Source organism: Trichosurus vulpecula, chromosome 3, assembly GCF_011100635.1.
Source record: "Trichosurus vulpecula isolate mTriVul1 chromosome 3, mTriVul1.pri, whole genome shotgun sequence".
NCBI classification, from domain to species: Eukaryota; Metazoa; Chordata; class Mammalia; order Diprotodontia; family Phalangeridae; genus Trichosurus; species Trichosurus vulpecula.
The window spans coordinates 146,785,895-146,802,707 of record NC_050575.1 but is presented as its reverse complement, the minus strand read 5'-3'; the positions used below and the strand labels follow the sequence as shown (position 1 = coordinate 146,802,707).

Here is a 16,813-nt window from a genome sequence, read left to right as displayed (position 1 = left end):
TTTCCTAGAGCTCTTTGTCCTTGCCACTCTACCTTGTATATTTCTTTTATTTTCTGGACATTTTATTTACCCCTTGTTAGACTGTAAGGTCCTTGAAGGCAGGGACTGTGGTGTTTTTCATTTTTACATCTCTAACCCATAGTATAGTGTCTTAGACATAGTAATTGTTAGATGTCTGTTGAATTGAATTGTATTAACTTGTATAATTGGAAGCCTACAAATTGAAAGGGGGGTAATAAAGACCTTTAACAGTCTTTTTACCCAATGACTTAGATTTCCTGAGTTCATTGTCAGATGCCTCCCTCCCTCTTTGTAGGTCACAGTTTTTCCATTTATGATGTTGGAGGGCAGTGCTTTATTTCTCCTATGAATCATTTTGGAGAATGGATTAAGAGGTCTCTGGGAAAAAGCCATTTGTAGGGATGGTTATTGAAGAGAGACAGCATGGGAAAAAGAGTCTGTGGCCCATTTCACACATGGAGAAGCAGAGACAAGAACTAGACCCTGGCATATCCATCTGTTTTTGGCTGAGGGAAGATGCCAGCCCAGGCTTTCCATAATGGTGAAGGGAAGAGGTCAACGGCCTAGTTTTTTGTCACAAAGCCCGGGTTTGACATAGCTAGTTTGGAGAACACGTTAAATATTGAGGGAAAAATGGGAAGGTGCTGGGCCCAACATGCTCCTTGGTTCCCCTTACGTTTGCTGAAAGCAGCTCTGCCTGAATAGATGTCCCAGAGAGTGGGGAAGGGTTGATGGCCAGTAATTCTTGCTGAGGGCAAAATGTTGCCCATTGTGGAGCAACATTAACTCACAACACAACTGTGAAGTTGGTTTTTCGTCTTCCACCACCTCTCCTACCTACCCGTTCCCTGTACTCCAAGTGCCCACTGCTCTCTTTTGAGGTTCCCCACTGAGGGTCCCACCTGGCTTACCCCAGACAACCCTCTGTTTGTCTGATCTTACCTTTCCTTTCTCCTGCCAGGCCCTGTTTTCTCTCTGTGACAATGGCTGTTGAAGACTGAGTCAGATAAACTAATCCCAGCTCATATGTTCCTCTTAGAATATGATAGTGTTTTATAAGTTATTAGAATTGTAAGGGACCGGAAGGAAGGTCGTCTAATTCAACTCCCTCTTTTTAGCAGATGGGGAAACTGATGTGTAAAGACCGGAAAGTATATTTAACCCTTCCATATGACAGCCTTCCTTAGTCCAATCAAAATGCATATAATTCTCTTAAAACACTCTTAAGGAGTAACTTTAATAGCGGGAACTTAAATGAACATGCCAGGCCAATATGGAGCAATGTTTTTGGGAAGGGGAAAATTCCCAGTGCAGTTTATCATGCTGTTGTGAGCAGCCAATTGTTCTGTCTATGCATAAGACAGTCAGTCCTCAATGACAGAATTTCTGAGGTGTTCTGAGCCCAGGAAGCTCTCTGCAAATAATAATAATAATCCCTTACATGGACACAACACTTTCCTTTTCAACTTGCTTTCACGTCTATTGTTTGGGGGATCCTCACAGCAAGCCTGTGGTGAAGTCGACACACCATAGTGAACTGGATAGAGTTCGACACTTGGAATCTAGAAGACCTAGCTAGGTTCAGGTCTTGCTTTGGACAATTACTAGCTGTGAGATCAGAGGCTCATCACATCCTCTCAGAGCCTCAGTCTCCTTATCTACTAGACGGGAATAATAAATATCCACCTTAGAGTTTTGGGGATCCAGTGAGACGTTGTACGTAGAGTGCTTTGCAGAGCTGTCCAAGTGCTGCATAAATATTAGTTATTATTTACATAAGTTGGGGGCTGGCATTGTTAATGTCCATTTGACAATTCAGGAGACCGAGCTTGAGGTAAGTGATTTTAAAATGACAGAGTCTCACTTGGAGAGAGTTCAAAGGTTTTCTAATTCAAGCCATTTAGGCATTCCCTATTATGACCTGGCTGAGAAGCAGCCATGTGATCCACCTGATTACCTACGCTAATAGACAACTTGCCACCTTCTGAGACAGCCCATTCTGCTGCTTGCTCGAGGTCACACAGCTAGTTAGTGGCGGAGTCAGGTCTAGAGTTCTGATTAGGGCATGATGACTGGGACATTATCCCAGAGTGCCAATATTCCAGGGAGGAGCAGGGAAATAAGGTTCCCTGCAAGGAAGTGGTGAAGTTTTTCCTCGTCATGGTCTGTCTGAAGACTGCCGTGCCTAAATCCAAGTGAAACAACGAGATGCCGCTCTCTTGTCTTTCGCTGTTCCTGTCTGCAGCTTCTAGGGGCTCATCTCTGTGGGGATCTGGGTCCAACTCCCTAGGGGATGGGTCAACCTGACTTTACATGCTCTTCCATATGGGGTCAGGCTGTCCTCTGCCCCTGGCTGCCCTCTCACTCCCCAATCCGAAAGAAGAACTAATACTAAAACCCCCAAACTACCTTCTCACCCCCACCCTATCCTCACACATACCCTCCACCATCAACAACACAAAACTGTTTTTGCCCTAGGTGAAAGAGTTTCTAGTTAGGATTCTGGTATAGGGTAAGATCGGATACGCGATCCATCTCTTCGGAGAAGCCACAGTAACATTCTCCCAGGATACAGAGTCGTATGGAAGTGATGCTGGTGGTGGGGAGGAAGCAAGATGAGGTTTGGATCTTGGTTGTCTAGTCCTAAAAATACTTCGTTGTTGTATTTGACTGTGACAACAACAGTTCCATTCCCTGCCCTCTTTTTACGAGGCTGCTATGAAACAGAACATCTTCCCTTTATTTCCTCCACTCCTTGGCATGGGCAAGGAAACATACTGATGTGGGGATATTTGCATTTTAGAGTATAATTCCCCTGAGCCTGAGTTCCCCTGGGGCAGCTAGTATTAGTTGCCTTGTTTTGTTGGGTGACTGTGTGAATCGGAGTGTGTTTACGGGGTAGGTTCTCTAATAGAAGACTTTGGTTCTCTCTTAATAATATATTCTCTGGTGGGTCTTATTTCCAAAGCACCACAGTAGGGAACCATGGCTCCCCTGGGCTTTGCTTCACTTTTTTTCCTTTCACAACAACATTTTATCTAGTGTTTTTATGGAGAGGATACTGACCAGCTGAATGAGATATTTCCCACTCAATAGATAGGCCAGCTTTGGACTTTCTCTAGCTCAGGCCTCTGTATTCTGGACTTAGAAAAGGGAACGTGGGCTTCTGAGAGAGGGGATTCATAGAATCATAAATAGCATCAGAGCTAGAAGGAACCTCAGACACCATGTAGTCTAACCTCTTCCTTTTACAGATGTGGAAACTGAGGTTAAATAACTTGCCCAAGGTCACAGAGGTTGGATGGCAGAAATGAGAATTGGACTCACGGTCTCTTTTCCATTGCTCTTTTCATGATACCGTGCTGCCTTTCTTAAACTCTGAGAGGGATACTCCCTCTGTCTAGCTTGAATGGGAGACTGATAAAAGTCTGCCATGCTGGCTCAGTCTCGGTAGATTCCAAGAAGTTTAAAAATTGTTTTCTTTCAAATGGAGGATGGGTCACCCTGACCCATTTCAGGGGAATGAGCCTTGAATGGAACTGGGGAAAGTCTTTGGAAGCAACTCAGAAAAGTCTATCCCAGGAACGGAATTGACTGATCAAGCAGTTGATCAGCAAACATTTTAAAAGCACCAAAGCTGAAAGTGAAACCTTCCTTCCCCTCGAGGAGCTTATATTCTATTGTTCCTCAGTGTAACAGATGGACCGATCCTTGAACTTCGTGCTCTGTTCTGACAAGTGATGGAGCATACCACCAAGGGTAGTATGCCAGCCACCATTTGAAGACCTCCAGTGAGAGAGAACTGACCACCTCCTGAGTCAGCTCACTGTCCTTCTCAGTAAAGATCATGCAGCTTAGTTGATGGAGGAACCAGGATTAGGATGCCTGGTCTGATGCTAGGCTTGCTGATGTCCCTGTGGAGCAGGTGAGAGAATAGATGGCCAGAGACCCTCCAGCGCACTGGATTCTCCACATTTGTCCCATCACATCTCTTTTCTTTCTTTTTTCCATGTGCCATTCCTCAAAATAGAGATTCCTAAAAGCTCGGGAGTTCCGAATTTAATTGAGTCACTCACACAAGACAGATTCCCTGGCCAAGCATGGTGTGACACTCACTTCCCGCTGATCCAGAGTGGCAGACAACAGCCTAGCTTGTTGTCTGGGAGGTGAAGGGAAAAACCTCACACAGGCTTTCCCCTTCATGCAAAGGAGACACTGCTTCCCTCCTGCCTAGGCAGACCATTTTCAGGGCTTCTTCCAAGGCAAATGGAGGCTGGCCTTGACATCTTTTTGGTGGGTTTCATGATAACTCAATGGGCTCTTGTTTTGAGAGGGGTGAGTGGGGGGAACAACTTCCACCCCACAAACCAGCTCTTCAGTGATCGGTGAGATACCAGTGAAGCGAAATCAGTACAGTCTGTGTTTTCTTGGGGTGGGAATGAAGGGTGGAGAGAAGAGGAATTGGAACCCTAGATATGCCAGCTTAGCACTGCTGCCCTGGCAGGGAGGAGGGATGTCACCTGGCTTTTAGAGCGAGCCATGGATATCACTCTCAGTTTTAATGAAGTGTATTCACTAAATTGTGTTCTGAGTATTCATTCAGCCCTGTTTATAGCACGCTCTCGAGTACGTTTACTGTTTGTCAGAAGTGCAAACTAGTGAACATATGAAGCTTTAAGACAGGCCATCTGTTCGTCTTAGACCCTTGGACGATTGTCAAACTGTTCTAAAAATAAGCCCACACAAATGACAAGGGGAGGGGGGACACAGGTGATTTCTTTTTTCCTCAGCACCATACAGCAGAAAAGGGAGCAGAGCAGCCCATACTCACAGCCCAAAAGAACGAGGAGGGAGAGGAAGAAGGAAGGAAGAAGGGAAAGAAGGGAAGGAGGGAGAAGAGGAGGAGAAAGAGAGAAGGAAAGACAGTGGTTGTGATATTCCATTTATGTCCTTTTCATCTGGTTTTCTGGGTTTCCTCTTACAGCATCTCCCTTTTGGTCATCCCTTACCGCGAGCTTAGGGCTAGCCTGGCACTTATTGAAGTTATATGTTTCCCTCCACCCCAACCCCGGTCCCCAACAGGGAATACTCATCTCCCAGGGGCTGAGGTAGGACCCAGCCCATGTATTTTGCCCAAAGTGATCTCTTTATTAAAATCAAGCTGGTAAAAAAAGCCGATCTTTGTTGATGGAGCTAGAATTCTCAAACTCGTGGAACTAGATGACTATGTAGATAGAAACTGGGAGGAGGGGAAGAGAGAGAGAGAAATGCAGAGTGGCAGTTTGCCTCTTTCTTGAAACAGGGCTTGTGACAATGATGGTAACTCTTATGTATACATAGGTTGCTGCTAGCAAAGCAGATTGAGTATATGGCTTGGAATTAGATCTTGTCTTAGGCACTTAGCTCTGTGACCCTGGGCAAGTCACTTACACTTCCTACCTCACTTTCCTCATATAACATTAGAATAATAATAGTATAAGTTTCTTGTGAGGCTCAGATCGGATAATGCATGTAAAATGTTTTACAAACTTTAAAGTGTTATATGTTTTCAAATAGTGCTTTATAGTTTATAGTATGCCTTCCTGTTTCAACAATCCGGCTAGCAGCTGCTGTGGAGGGTGTAAAACCAACAACAACCAACTTACAGAATGCTGAAAGCCCAAGTTCTTTTGATCTGCTTTACTAAGGAAAGCAACGTCAAGGGATTAACAATCTTACTTTAATCCAGCATACAAATATCATTCACTTAGTTCAGGGGGAATATCCAGCACCGTGAACTTCAGAGTAATTACCAAACAAATTACAAACATACATTTGTAAACAGACCAAATACAATTCATAGTTACCAACATCTGAGTTCAGCCGGGAGCTTGACAACGGCTGGCCCAGAGTCACCCATCACTCCTGCTGTAGCTGAGAGCTCCGAAAAAAGAAAGCCAACCTCTGGTTTTATATATCTTGTTCAGGGTCAAAGGTGAGTCACACTTGTGACTCACCCACGTGACCTAAAATCGTCACAAAAATGCAACTTAAACCCATGTGGTCTCTGATGTCACAAACACGTCACTCAGACCCATGTAAACTAGGCTTTCCCTTGAATCAAGGAGGTCATCAAAGACTCCTAATTTAATCAAGGAAACAAAAGCCAAACTCTTCAAGGGCACTTGCTTGAATAAATGGCTAAGAGCCCATTTTGATCACCAGTACACTTCCTCACAAGCCTATGAGTTAGGTAATACATCCTTATCTCTACAGATAAGGAAACAGAGGTGAAGCTCTATAATACAGTGAAAAGAGTATTTTCTTCTTTGGGACCTTAGTTTTTGCATCTTAAAAGGAGAGTTTTCGACTAGGTGATCCTTAAGGTCATTTACAGCTTGATATCCTATGATCCCATGATTTGGCCACAGTTACAGAGCTAGTTAAGTGTTGCAGTCAGGATCTGAATCTGAGTCTTCTGACTCCACTGCTGTCTAAGCAAGGAAGAAGATATGTTTTTTTAAGGCCACAGTCATCAAAATAACATGCATTTAGCTCCTAACATGTGTCCTATACCATGCTAGGTGCTAGATGTTCCAGGAGGATACAGAAGAAATAAAAGAAAGGGTTCCCCTGCCTACAAGGCGTGCTACCTTTGAACGGCAAGCAAGCATAGTGGTTTGGGACTATTGGGTATGACATCATCTGAGCCATGTATAATTAGCAATCATGTAAGATGAATTTATATGCTTAGAGCTTCTGGTGACAGTTCAGTTTCCCTTCCACCTTTAAGCCCAGGAAGAATCTTGAAGGGAGTGGTCTTTGCATGTTGAGGCGAGATGATCCTGTAGAAAGAACACTGAATTTGGAGTGAGAGGACTTGGTTTCAAATCCTTGATCGGCCATGTACTACCTGTGTGACCTTCTACAGACAAGTCATTTAATCTCTCTAGGCATTACTTGCCTCATCAGTAAAATGAGATGGTAGGTTTAGATCACTTACAAGTTCCATTCTGGGGCATCTAGGTGGCACAGTGAGTAGAGCACTGGGTCTGGAGACAGGAAGACCTGAGTTCAAATCTGACCTCAGATACTTGCTAGCTGTGTGATCCTGGGCAAGTCACTTAACCCTATTTGCTTCAGCTTCCTCATCTGTCAAATGAGCTGGAGAAGGAAATGGCAAACCCCTCCAGTATTTCGGCCGAGAAAACCCCAAATGGGATCCCGAAGAGTCAGACATGACTGAAATGACTGAACAACACCACGTTCCATTCCAGCTCTAAATTTATGATCTCATAATCCTCCCCTACTCCCTTCCCCGTAGGGGCCACTTTGAGACTATCCATCTTGAAATGTCCCTCCCTAATATTGTCCTGGAGAGAAGGAAACAGTGGGTGTGCTTAGAACACACATTGGATGTAAGCACAACAAAGATGGAGAACAACAATATCAGGAGATTCTAGAGAAGAAGTCAAAATGCCAGTGAGGAAATTCTTAAGCCTTTTTGACAAGTTGGTGAAGTGGTCCCCAGAGAGAGGAAAAAAAAATATATGTAATGATTAATGGATCATCATCGTCATCATCATGTCAGCTCATCATGAAGAAATATTCTACCAACCCTCCTCTCACCCCCTCCAAGCATTTTCAGCCTTCCTCACTGCTTGTGTGGTTCTTGGGAGCACCTTGTCTTCTCTGCCCAGAGAGAGTCAGTAGGGCATGCCTCCATCCTCTTCTACTGTGCCTAGCCCTGGACCAAGTACTGTGGAGGAGACTAGAGTAGTAGAACACCTAGCCCAGGCCCCAGTAGCATAGTTGGGAAGAGGGAAAAGGCCTAACAACCTAAGAAACTATGAGGGAGCTATGTGGACAAGAGCTAAGTAGTTCAGGACTTAGAAGAAGGGGAGGGAACTCAGAATCATCTATTCAGGGTTGGATGGAGCTTTGGACACTGTGTAGTCCAATCACCTTATGTTACGGGTGAAGAAACTTGTCTGAGGTCACATAGGTAGTAAAGTAGGATTTCAAGCTGTTATCGATAAAGAAAGCGAGCATTTTATAGTCAGAAGATTATAATTCATGTTCATGCCCCAGTTCTTATTAGCTGTGTGACCTTGTACTATTAACTTCAGTTTCCTTTTCTGTACTTACACTACCTACCTTCACAGGACTATTGTGAGGAAGGGTCTCTGCAAACCTCAGAGGATTGTTAGTTATTATTATTATTATTATTAATATTTCACCAGTCTTCATCAATATACTCTTTCACTGAATTAATATTTCTTAAACACCTTGAGAGGGGGTCTCTGACTTCAGGGAGTTTACTCTTTGTTGTTGTTCAACCATTTAGTTATGTCTGACTCTACGTGACCCCATGGACTTTCGCTGATGGGTTTTCTTGGCAAAGATACCAGAATGCTTTGCCACTTCCTTCTCTGATGTGCCCCTGTTTTATGAGGAACTGAGGCAAATTGGGTTTAAATGACTTGCCCAGGGTCACATTGCTAGTAAGCATCTGAGGCCAGATTTGGATTCAGATCTTCCTGATGCCAAGCCTGGTGCTCTATCTGCTGCACCATCTAGCTTTAACTGCAGGAATAAGGCAAATGTGTCCAAAATAAGCAAAACAAAACCTCTGGAAGAATCTAAAAGTAATAATGCTAGTGAATATATGTATGGAGATCATCTTGAGTGGGTTGGTTAAGTCAGAGAGGGCTTCCTGGAAGAGGTGACTACTGAGTTGGCTAACCCATTCCTCTCCCCTCTGGCTTTAAGCTTCCAGGTTGCTCTAGGGGAAGAGAATGCAGCTAGTAGCCTGTGAGCTCCTTCCAAGTAGGAACCATCCTGTATTTATCTTTGTATCCCCTCAGCACAGAGTAGACGCTCAGAAAGTATTTTGAGCAAATGCACGACAAAGAGAACGGCTCCTCTTGTCTTGGCTGCAGAGGGGGAAAAAAGAGCAATTTCTTGGGCTCTTCTCTCAATCCCAGATGGGGTCTTGCCTCCCTAGGATGCTCATGGCTTCTGTTGGCATCCAGAGTGGTCTGCCAGCCTCCCCATGCCACCCCTTCACCCATCTCTAACATATGGTCCTGGGGTGCATGAGCATGGCTTTCCTAGGCAGTCTGTCTCCAGAACAGGCTTGTACCAAATACCTCGATCCATAGCAGATGCACAATTACACTACCGAGCGGATGGATTATGGCCTCAAACCATCATCCTCTCCCCCCCTCCCCTCCCCACCTTTGCTGTTTTATTTTATTCACCTGCTCCTCTGTCGTACACCTGTGACTTGCTGGCAGGCAGGGAGAGCCCTAGCGTGAATGCCAGCCTCAGAGTGGGCCTCCCTCCACCACCACCCCCTCTTTCCCCTCCGGGGCCTTTATGAGGCCAGGAAGTGTTCGGTTTCGGTGTCGGTAGCATCTTTAAAAACCGATTTTCCTCCTTCTCTGAAAGGGCTAAATATAGCACAGGCGTAAACAGAGAAATAGACATTAAGCCAAAATGCCCTTGTGAGAACCATGCCGGGTGGAAGGAGCCCTTTAAGAAGGCTTGATTAAGTTCCTCTATATCCCTCATCCTGCATCCCAAAGCCGTGGGGGAAAGGAGCTGCAGCTTCTTTTAGGGTTATTGAACTGTGTGAATTTTCAGCCGATCAGCGTGGAGTTACTTAGCACAGGTGTTTGGGTAATCGGGAGGCCCCAGTGACAAGGGGCACTTTTGGTGCCTTCGCTCCCCCTCCCCCCACTCCCACCCTTCGTAGGAGCCGATGCCAGCTCTGAGCCTGCCTGGAAGATCTTTTCTTGCCTTGTTAAGTTTTAGCAAAGATGGTTCTGCACTCATTTGGGGGGCACACAGGGTCTTCCCCACTAATTTTGACATGAAAGGACACTCTGCTTCACTGTCTTTTTAAAATATTCCTTCTGTGGGTAAGTCTTGTTCCTCCAACTAGCCTGAGAGCCCCACAGAGGCAAAGACCATGTCTTCTCCTTGTCTTTGCTTCTCACTTAGTGTCCTTGGCCTCACTTAGGAGCTCGGCAAGAAGCAAATGTAAATGGAATTTGGGACTCCCACTTGCTCTTTCCATCTCTCTGACCTCTGGGAAGAGGTTCCAGTTTACAAGATGCCTCTATCTACCTTTGCTCCCTTTCTCCCGGCGCTTAGTCCAAGGTGCTCACTTCCATGCCAAGGCAGCAAGTGAGGACTACATCCATCGGATTGTGATGGAGATCTAGAAGGGGCCTCTGAGTCCATCCAGTCCTTCATTAAAAGGGAATGAAGACCAGATTGGGTAAGGGACTTGTCCAAAGTCATATAGGTCATAAGTATCAGATTCAGGATTTGGATCCAGGGTCTCTGAATGCAGAGCCATGGCTGCTTCCAGGCCAATGAATTTATGAGAAGAGCACCAAGCACCAAATTCCAGTTTACCCACCTTCTCTCCTCAGGGACTCAGTTTCTCCATCTATAAAATGAGGGGGTTGTACTAGATGATAAATCTGAATGGGGTCTCAGAGGCCATCCATCTATTGGCCAAAGTCGTATGTGTCGTATGGTGTGGCGGTACTGGCACTTTTCCAGGAAGCTACTCCTAAGATCACTGATCTCCATCCCACCCGCTCCCTCTCTTTCTACTTGTCTTTGTCTCTTTGTCTCTTTCTGTCTCTCCCCTTTGCCTCCACCTCTTTCTTTCTCTGTCTTTCTCTCTCTATGCCTGAGAGGACTCAAGAAGATTTAGGTTCAGTCCTGATACATCCTGAATATATGACCTCTGAGCAAGTCACTCAGCTAACCTCCTGGTGCCCCAAGCAATAAATTGTAGAACACGTCAGGATTTACATTGGTAGAGGAAATTTCCACATTGGGAGTTTTCTCTAATCAGTGAAACCAAAGCTGCTTTAAAAAAAAAAAAAGCACTATATAAAAGGAAATTTATCATTTCCTTTCTACTAATTTCATGAGATTGGGGTAATGAAGAGGACTTAAGAAATGCCCCTCTATCCTTAATACTATCTAATCCTGTGAAATACTAATTATTAAGAAGATACCAGCGATGTCTATTTGTAGTGGGAAAGTTAATTGCATGATGCAGTTTGTTAGCAATCTTTGGATTCTGAGGACTAGGGGACTCTTGACTTTGTCAGCTACTTACTCCCTAGGTTAGGTCCTCCTGGGCAAGTCACCCCCCTTCTTTGGATCTCATCTTTCTCTTTTGTAAAATTCTAGTAAAACTTGATAACCTCTAATCTCCTTATGAGTTCCTCTGAGTATGCATGTATATGAACATGTGTGTATGGACACATCATGTGCATATACCCACACGTATATATACATGTATATTATGTGTCTGTACACATACGCACACATTCACATATATGTACGTATGTGTATAGACACATAATATACATGTGTATACATCCGTACATATACACACAGACACACATATATATATTTATGTATACATATACATGCATACACGCAGATAAGTAGATGGATGGATGGATAGATAGATAGATAGCCAGATAGCCAGCTCTGTCTCTGCTCATCCTCTCCTCAAGCCCCTCACTGTGGAGTGGAGGTGATACCGGGTTTGTGGAGACCAGACCAGTGTGGCGCACTCTCTGGCAGCTCTTATCAGACTGGAAAGCATCCATTCCACTGCAGGCTTGGTGACAGACTCTGTATCTGTTGACTGAGGACCAGTCTTTCAAAGTGTGAAGAGGCTCATGACGAGGCTGGCTACAGTGTGGGGAATTGTTTTGACCACAATATCTCTCAAAGACTGTCCTCTAAGTCATCGAGGCCCTCTGCTAAGCACCTCTGAAATCATGGATCCCTGGAAGTGCTGAAGCAGAAAGACCCATGCTTTCAGGAAATGACAGCATCTGTGACTGGTCATGACTAGCCCCTGTGGGGTGGGTTTTATTTGTGTCTCTTGTGAGGGACGATGACTCTTCTAAGCTCTTCTGTCAGAAAAATATGGCCTGGACTGTTCATTCTTGCCCAAGACTGGGGAATGTAACTCACTGCTGGCAAGGCAAGAGACAAAGCATTTATTGAGTATCTACTGTGTGCCCGGCCCTTTATCAGGCCCCTTGGGGATACAAGAAAAGACAAAAGGCACGGTCCATACTTGGTTTAATTGGGAAAAAGCAATACATGGACACAAATGAGGCAATTTTAGGGAACATTAAAAAACTGGCATGTAAACATGCAGTGCCACAGGAAGAAAGCAAATGTTCCTGGCTCTGTGGGCTGGGATGGTGAATAAAGACTTTCTAGAGCCTTCAACTAGGCTTCGAGGGATGGGTAGGAGTCAGATAGACAAAGAAGGGAGAGAATTCCAGCCAGAGAGAACAGCATGAGCAAAGGTATGGAGGCGGGATTGAGCCGGCAATGTATGTGTTGATGAAGCCAGAAGGGGGAAGAATGGGGGACCGGTGAGGTCACTTTCGTGCTCCTGCTCACCCAGAATGGCGCCAGTGCATCCGCTGTCTCTGTCAGCTGTGGGCCCAGTGTACTTGTGGGAGGGGGAGGCTTCACTCCGAGAGCTTCATTATCAGATTTAGAGCCACATACCATTCCTTTATTGACCTGCCTCTTGCAATCAATGCCAGCGCCACACAGGTTTGAAATCATGCTCCCTGACGGTGGAGTGTGCGCCCTGTATTTGGTGCTGATGGTGCATTATCTCCTAAATGACACCACCTAAGTGAGGGTGGGTCCCTTCTAGCATGGAGAGGCCAGGCTTTGATCCCACCGTGGTAGACTGGTGGCTCCTTCGCCATTATTATTATTACTCATATTCAGCACAACCTAAAAATAGAATCCTAACAAAGTGGGATTGGAGTAGTCATTATCACACTGAGCCGGAAACAGGCTGGAGAACAAGGAGAGGACCAAGGGTAGATTGGGATTTTTTTCACCTTTCTTTCCCTAGTGATCCGCCCCCCCCCCCCCCCCCCCCACACACACACCCCTCTTCCCCAAACAAAACAACCCACCCTCAATCCATTTTCCATCTTAGGAGGTCAAGCATTTTAATAACATTGGAACGGTTTGTCAGTGTGACCAATAAGTTATTTACCAATAACAATCCTGTTTGGTGACTTTACTCCTCTTATCACTTTTTTCCTCCCCTCCTCAGATACCTTTTGTTTCGAAATGCTGACCAGTCAGTTACAGGGTCTTCTTATCTGCCAAAGAGGAAATGGGAGGTTTTTTTCCCATTGTAAAAAAGGAAATTGAGTTTCCAGATCCCCCTATAATCTTCTGGTTCATCACAAGATGAGTTTAGGTTCTAGATTGAAAAGGCATGTTTCTGTCTTCTTCCTAAATAATTATCCAGTTTAGCCCATCAAGCACGTACAATGATTATTCCATCTTTGCCTTTTGAGGACTGGAGGCTGCATATGGCCAAAGGGAAGACTGTAGTGTTGAGAGCCGAAAGAGATACTGAAGATCATCTAATCCAGCCTCCTTATTTTTTAGATGGAGAAACTCAAATCTAGGGAATGGAGATGAATTGTGCAAGGCCCCTTGAGTTAGAGTTGGAGCTGGGATTCAAAACTACCAATTCTAATAATTCCTTGAGCTCCGGCCCACTCATTAAGAACCCCAGCTTTGCCACCAATCGACCAAGGGGGTCTTCCGCCTCTGGCCCTTCGTTTCCAACACTGTTAAATGAGCCGTTAGACTATTAAGTCCTTAAGGTCCCGTCCAGCTGACACATTTTAAAATTCTACCGTGGGTGATCAGATTTTTAAAAAGACAAATGGATGCAAGACAGTAAGTTCTAATGAGGGTTTTCCAGATAAAGCATATTCCTCTTTGTGTAGTCTTGGTAGTTGGTTGAAAGCTACAGGTGCTTAGTACCAATGTCAGCTTGGGTAAGTCCCTTAAACTCCATGGGTCTTAGTTTCCTCATTTGTGAAATGAGGGGTTTGTGGACCGTCTGGCCTCAGATGTTCCTATGATCAAACTGTCTTCAGCTGTGCCAGGGAACTTGGAGTAAGATTTAGGAACTCAACACCACTTCTGACACCTGGTGGTCAGTTGGTGGTGCTGCATGATCTGGAAACTACCCGGGCTTTAAATGGGGTCAGGGCTACCTGGAGTGTCCTGGCCCATGAATGGAGATTCATGCGTTAACTATTTTCACAAGACAGTTATCATTAGACAGATACCATTATGGTAACCCAGCTAAGTCCTCTGGAACTGGGAGCATTTTGCTTGTTTCTGCTTTCCTGTGAGATTTGTAACATTTACCTGGACTTTTTATAAGGAATATAATGTGGATTAGTGGAAAGAGAACTGGCCTTATAGTCAGAAGGCCTGAGTTTGCATCTTGAGGATGCCACTTCCAAGCTATGGGATCTTAGGGAAGCCAACTGTCTTTGCCCAGGCCTCGGTGTTCCCGTCTATAAAATGAAAGGAGTTGGACCAGATGACTTTTTAGCAAGGATAATTCAGTGATTCCAAGTGGGTGATCTACGAAAGGCTAAAGGACTAGATCACATTCAGAACAAGGGAGTAAGTGAAACCGACTTCCCCTTCATTTTGTGAACTGTGAGAGCCTTGCATTCTCGGAGACCAGTGGGGCCAGTTTAGGCCACTCATCTCTGAGTTTTGACCATATCAGTCGAAACAGGACCTGGTTAGGATCTATGAGAAGGTATGCTCCTGCCCCCAATGGAGCTGTCCTCTGAGTGCTGGGTGAGGAGGTAACCTCCCAGGAAGTATAAACTGTTTGGTTGGAGGCTCCAAAATCCGGCTTCTAAATTACATCATGATTTATTTCTCTCTGGCACAAAGCAGCCCGACCGGATTGTAATGCTTCCTTCCTCGAGTTGAAGCGGTTCTGGGGTGGCAGGTGCTGGTTACAGCCCCGCTAGAATGGGGAGAGCAATGGGGGAGAGAGCCCAAGCAACAGCCAAGGCTTCCTATCCTTTAAAAAGTGCTTTTCCTTCAGGGTGACACGTCAATGGTTTCTGTGCTGTGGGTACAGCTCGGCTGCAACCGCTGAAGTGTTTCTTGGATTGAGAAGTGCGGGGCGCAATCTGGTGCCTCTCCCTGCCAGCCCTCGGAGCCACTACCGGGAGAATAAAAAGAGGGAAATGTGGCGGGGAGGTCTCAAGGTGATAAGAGATTTATTTTCCTCTTAATTGTTACAGCAAAGATAATTCCCAAGGAGGAGAAAAAGGGGGGGTCCTTTTAATGTTTCTTCCCTCGCCTGACATCGCCCCTTCTCTCAGAGTATTCATGTCCCAATGGTCGTACTTGACTGGTCTCAAAAAGACAGAGAGAGAGAGAGAGAGAGAGAGAGAGAGAGAGAGAGAGAGAGAGAGAGAGAGAGAGAGAGAGAGAGAGAGAGAGAGAAGGCGCCCAGGTCTGTGCCAGCATTAACAGATCTCTGAGTACAAAGCGAATGTGCCGGATTGGCAGCCGTTACTTACGAGTCCTTTTTCTTTATTACATTTTGTTTGGTAATAATTGAGAAGCTTTTATGCGGCGCTCCGCGTAAATGGCACTGAGTAGGAGGGTATGGACATGCTTTCTATTATTCTGCCCCTCATGCGTGTCTCCTTTTCTCGTGTTTCCAGAACCACACGTTGAGCCAGCACGCGCAGTAAGCTTCTGGCACTACAGGACTCCTCTCTGCAGAAGACTTGACGGAGACACAGTGGGGAGGGCCATTTGAGCATTACATCCAATCAAAGTGTCATTTGCAACCCAGATGTAAAACTCTAATGATTTGGCCATGAGGCGCTGCTATTATAAGCAGCTGGAAATGAATATTAATGGAAGAGATTAAAAGTATTCCATGCTCAGTATTTTTTATTGTCCCGCTTTAGCTAGTATACTTTGAGAGCTTCCGCGGCAGACTACGTTTCTAGCGTTAGAGAGATCGCTTTTTGGTGCTGTTGTCCTTCGTTGCTTACTGTATTATATTGATAGTTTCCCCCCCCACCCCTAAAAAAAATGAAAAAAGGTTAGGTGTGATTTTTTTTCTGTTTTTTTTTCTTTTCTTTCTTTCTTTCTTTTCTTTTTTTTTTTGTTGCTTTGTTAAACTCCTTTTAAATTGCAATCCTAGGTAATTGTGCATTGTGATGTGATTGCTTGGCTATCGTCTGAATATTCCTTTTTAATTTTTTAATTAAAGACTAATGCTTTGATTGGATTTGCCAGTTCACCGGACAGTGATTAAAACTATGTAATGAATATAATCGGTTTCAGTGCAACTGGATGGTCTGCTTTTTAAATGTGACTTAATCTGATTGCAATAACTAGTACAGTTCAATAAAGGGAATACATGCAATTAGTGTCTGGGTGTTTGAATCCGCGTCTTGATCTGCACATAATGTTTTCTGCACCTGTGTGTGTGTGTGTGTGTGTGTGTGTGTGTGTGTGTGTTTGTGTGTATGAGTATTTGTGTGTGTGTGTGTGTGTGTGTGTGTGTGTGTGTGTGTGTGTCTATTTGGGGAGAAGAAAATGACAATGGTATTGGTTTCCCAAGGGTGGGGCCAGCGATGGGGTGGGTGGATGGAGAATGTTCATAACCCATAAAACCTGACTGAAAACTGAACAGGGCAACAAAAAACACCTCTCCCTATGCTGTGAGCCAGCTCTCTGTCCCCCTGGTGGTGAATGACCATGTGTACCCTATTCAGGCCAAGCTCAGATGGCTGTCACAGGCTCCAGGCCAATATTTAAGCCCTGTTGCCAAGGAGCAATCAATCAGTCCACAAGCATTTATTATTCTAGGATTTACAGCTGAAAGGGACCTGAAGCCTCATCGAGGGCAGGTCAACCCCTT

The 16,813-nt window shown here is 44.9% G+C and overlaps 1 protein-coding gene across 1 annotated transcript in view; it reads left to right on the top strand.

The window, feature by feature from the left end:
- The window catches only part of ZNF423 (zinc finger protein 423), a 162,587-nt gene extending 146,269 nt beyond the window's left edge, over positions 1-16,318 (top strand). The window contains exon 5 of the mRNA XM_036753103.1: positions 15,600-16,318. Coding sequence (XP_036608998.1) covers positions 15,600-15,629 — 30 coding nt within the window. The 3' untranslated portion in view covers positions 15,630-16,318. The remainder of the gene's footprint in view (positions 1-15,599) is intronic.
- Positions 16,319-16,813: the final 495 nt, after the last annotated feature.